Raw genomic sequence first — 3,758 nt, 5'->3', positions numbered from 1 at the left:
TCAAAAAAAAAAAAAAAAAAGAACAGGCTATCCTTCCAATTGCCCCTCAAGTGCCCCCAAATTCCACAGAAAATATAAGAGCTTGCTGCTCAGGAGGTAGTTCCTAACAAGCTAAGATATTAACCAAATCAACTCTTCCTCTCTCATCTGGCTTACCCACACTGGGCAGATTTCCCAAGACCTGTTGGATGTCTTTTTAAAATATCTCTATAGGTCCCAAGAACCAGACAAAGTGCTTACCTTGGAATTAACCGTACCCCGATTACAGTAGAGTTTAGCATTTGTTTTTATATTGTTGGGGTCTATCCCCAAAGCTTCTGTGTACAGTTCATATGCTAGCTTGTAATTTCCTTCCTTAAATGCTTTGTTCCCATCTTCTTTCTTTGCTTTAAGTGCTTTGGCATTCTACAGAAAAAAAGGGAGGGAGGTCAGTTCACATCTAGACAGCCTCAGATCACTGTATAAAGAGGCCAGAGTCTATTTTCAAGTTCTTTAATTCTAGCAGTTTAGCATCACACATCATCTCCTGCCCCACTACCTGGCTCATTTGTTCTTCCTATGGAGTGGACAGGGGGAACCAAGAGTTATAAAAAATACTAATGAGACCTATGTTATCCAGGGTTTGCATCAATTCCAGGGAAGTATTACTATCTTTTCTCCACTGAAAGTGGAAAAAAACAAAAAATAAAAAACAAAAAAACCCCAAACCACCTCATTTAGATATTACAAGGATCTGACCCTATATAATCACATTTACCTTTAGTAAATAAAAGTAGTCCCAAAATAATTTGTTTTTTTTGAGCCAGGGTCTTATTCTATTGCCTCAGGTAGAGTGCCATGGTGTCATCATAGTTCACGGCAACCTCAAACTCCTGGGCTCAAGTGATCCTCCTACCTCAGCCTCCTGAGTAGCTAGGGCTACAAGCATGTACTCCTGTGCCTAGCTAATTTTTTTAATTTTTTTTTTTTTTTGGTTAAGAGTAGCTTTCTTGCTCTTGCTCAAGCCAAGAGTCTTGGTCTGGAGTCTTGAACTCCAGAACTCAAGAAATTCTCCTGCCTCTACCATCCAGAGTGCTCAAATTATAGGTGTGAGCCACTGCACCCAACCCTGAAGTCATCAACAAGGACCATGTATCCTTACGAAGTGAGAAGCTTTTATATGAATTGTGTTTCTAAAAGCTCCCATTCTAAGCATCTTAAGGCCCCCAAAGGAAGCTTTCTTTCCCATCAGATTTGGTCTCTAGAACTTACTCTGCAGGCAATGCAGGCCTTTTCATGGTCAGGAGCCATCCTGAGCGCCTGTACAAAAAACTGAACTGCCTTCTCAATACAATCTTCATAATAAAGGCAAAGACCGCGTACATACAGAGCATCCGCATTGGTGGAATCCATTCGTAAAATGTCACTACAATAGACAAAAAGGGATACATTCAGTTGTAGTTTAGAATGTCCCCACCATTGCCACCATTTGTGACCAGTTTGTTCCTTGACCATGTGTCTAAAGAGTCCAAAGGTAGATAGATTCCAAACAATGCTTCCCAAACCTCACATAAACCACCTATATTTCTTTAATATACTCAAGCCTCACAATCCTTATTCAACCAAAACAGGAATTGGCAACATACTGCCTAGAGTTAAATCTTTTCTGCCACTGGCTTTTGTAACTAAGATTTTATTGAGACATAGTCACACCCATTAATTTATCTATTCTCCATGGCAGCTTTTGCACATTACACAATGGACAAGTTGAGCAGATGCAAAAGAGACCCCGTGGCCAGCAAAAACTAAAATATTTGGCTCGGCGCCTATAGCTCAACGGGCTAAGGCGCCAGCCACATACACCTAAGGTGGCGGGTTCGAATCCCCAGCCCGGGCCCGCCAAAACAACAATGACGGCTGCAACCAAAAAAGAGCCGGGCGTTGTGGTGGGCGCCTGTGGTCCCAGCTACTTGGGAGGCGGAGGCAGGAGACGCGCTTGAGCCCAGGAGTTGGAGGTTGCTGTGAGCTGTAATGCCACGGCACTCCGCCCAGGGGGACAGCTTGAGGCTCTGTCTCAAAAAAAAAAAAAAAAAAAAAAAAAAACTAAAATATTTACTATCTGGCCCCTTTCAAAACATTTGCCAACCCATGGAGTAGGAGGAGAAGGATTACATTAAAAAACAAGCAAAATCCACCGAAATGAACATAACATAATCTATTCTTTCATATACATACAGCTCAAATAGCTGCTATGCTACTATAGTTTTATATACCCTGAATATGGGTTTGTAAATCTGGCTTTAAGTTCCAAGAAGATCCAATCAGCCCAGCTGGTCTACCCATGGGACCATATAGTAGCTCCCATTGTAGAGAGCTGCCTATAGATAGCATCACTCCAGCAGTATCAAGCATTTCAACAATGAACTGGCCTCAATGCATACCTGGCTACAGACTGTGCTTCTGGATAACGACCCAGCATTGCTAAACATTCTGCTTTGAGGATTTTAAAGCGATGGCAGGCAGGAGCAAATTCTAGGGCTCGGTCCATGCAGAAGACAACCTATGGTGAAGAAGAAAATAATTAAGGCTCTTCATCTGGACTTCAGATACATTTTCACTTTAGTTTGGTGACGGCAACAGACAGATTCAAAACTTAAAGAAGTTCTACTGCTGAGCAGGAGAGTAATATCAAAAGTTATAAACAAACTTGACTCATTAAAGTACTCCAAACAGGAGAGCAGAGGTTCCAAATGATGAGCCTTTAAGGAGTACTTTATACTTTAGCTCATTTAATCCTCACAATTTTATGAAACTGCTAATATTACCACTTTTATTTTACTGATGAGACAACTATAAGATACAGGGAACTAAGATTCAAGGTTGCCAAAGTAAGTGATATAAACAGGACCTGATCTTAGACACTAAGACTCCAAAGCCTATACTCTCCCACATATGCCTTTTTTTTAGACAGTGTCTCATTATCATGCCATGAAGTTTTGCTGTGGTGCAATCATAGCTCACGGCAGCCTCAAACTCCTGGCTCAAGTGGTCCTCCTGCTTCAGCTCCCCAAGTAGCTAGGACTATAGTCATGTGCCACTATACCAGGCTGGTTTGTTGTTTTTTGGAGAGACAGAGTCTCACTTTATCACCCTCAGTAGAGTGCCATGGCATCACACAGCTCACAGCAACCTCCATCTCCTGGGTTTAGGTGATTCTCTTGCCTCAGCCTCTGGGCAGCTGGTACTACAGGTGCCTGCCACAACGCTCAGCTATTTTTTGCAGTTTGGCCTGGGCCAGGTTGGAACCCACCACCCTCAGTATATGGGGCCGGCACTCTACTCACTGAGCCACAAGTGCCGCCCACCTGGCTGGTTTCTTAAACTTGTTTTTTCTTGAGACAGAGTCTCACTGTGTCACTCACAGTAGTGTGCCATGGCATGATAGCTCACAGCAACCTCAAACTCCTAGGTACAAGTGATTCTCTTGCCATAGCCTCCCGAGTAGCTGGAACTACAGGTGCCCATCACAATACCTAGATATTTTTAGAGACAGGGTATCACTCTTGCTTAGGCTGGTCTCAAAGCCATGAGCTCAGGCAATCCACCCACCTCGGCCTCCCAGAGTGCTAGGATTATAGGCATGAGCCACTGTGCCAGGCCTAAACTTTTTTTTTTTGCGGTTTTTGGCTGGGGTCAGGGTTGAACCCACCACCTCTGGTATATGGGGCCAGCCCCCTACTCACTGAGCCACAGGCACTGCCCCAACTTCTTTTTTTTTT

At 43.3% G+C, this 3,758-nt stretch overlaps 1 protein-coding gene across 1 annotated transcript in view; it reads right to left on the bottom strand.

Moving 5' to 3' along the window:
• DNAJC7 (DnaJ heat shock protein family (Hsp40) member C7) overlaps window positions 1-3,758 on the bottom strand; it is a 42,686-nt gene that overhangs the window by 12,252 nt on the left and 26,676 nt on the right. The window contains exons 6-8 of the mRNA XM_003786353.1: window positions 2,421-2,539; window positions 1,252-1,405; window positions 241-405 (exon numbers count right to left, since the gene is read on the bottom strand). Coding sequence (XP_003786401.1) covers window positions 241-405; window positions 1,252-1,405; window positions 2,421-2,539 — 438 coding nt within the window. The remainder of the gene's footprint in view (window positions 1-240; window positions 406-1,251; window positions 1,406-2,420; window positions 2,540-3,758) is intronic.

Source organism: Otolemur garnettii, unplaced genomic scaffold (genome assembly GCF_000181295.1).
Source record: "Otolemur garnettii isolate 467f Iridium unplaced genomic scaffold, OtoGar3 scaffold00018, whole genome shotgun sequence".
Lineage (NCBI taxonomy): Eukaryota > Metazoa > Chordata > Mammalia > Primates > Galagidae > Otolemur > Otolemur garnettii.
This window is presented reverse-complemented; position numbering and strand designations above follow the sequence as displayed.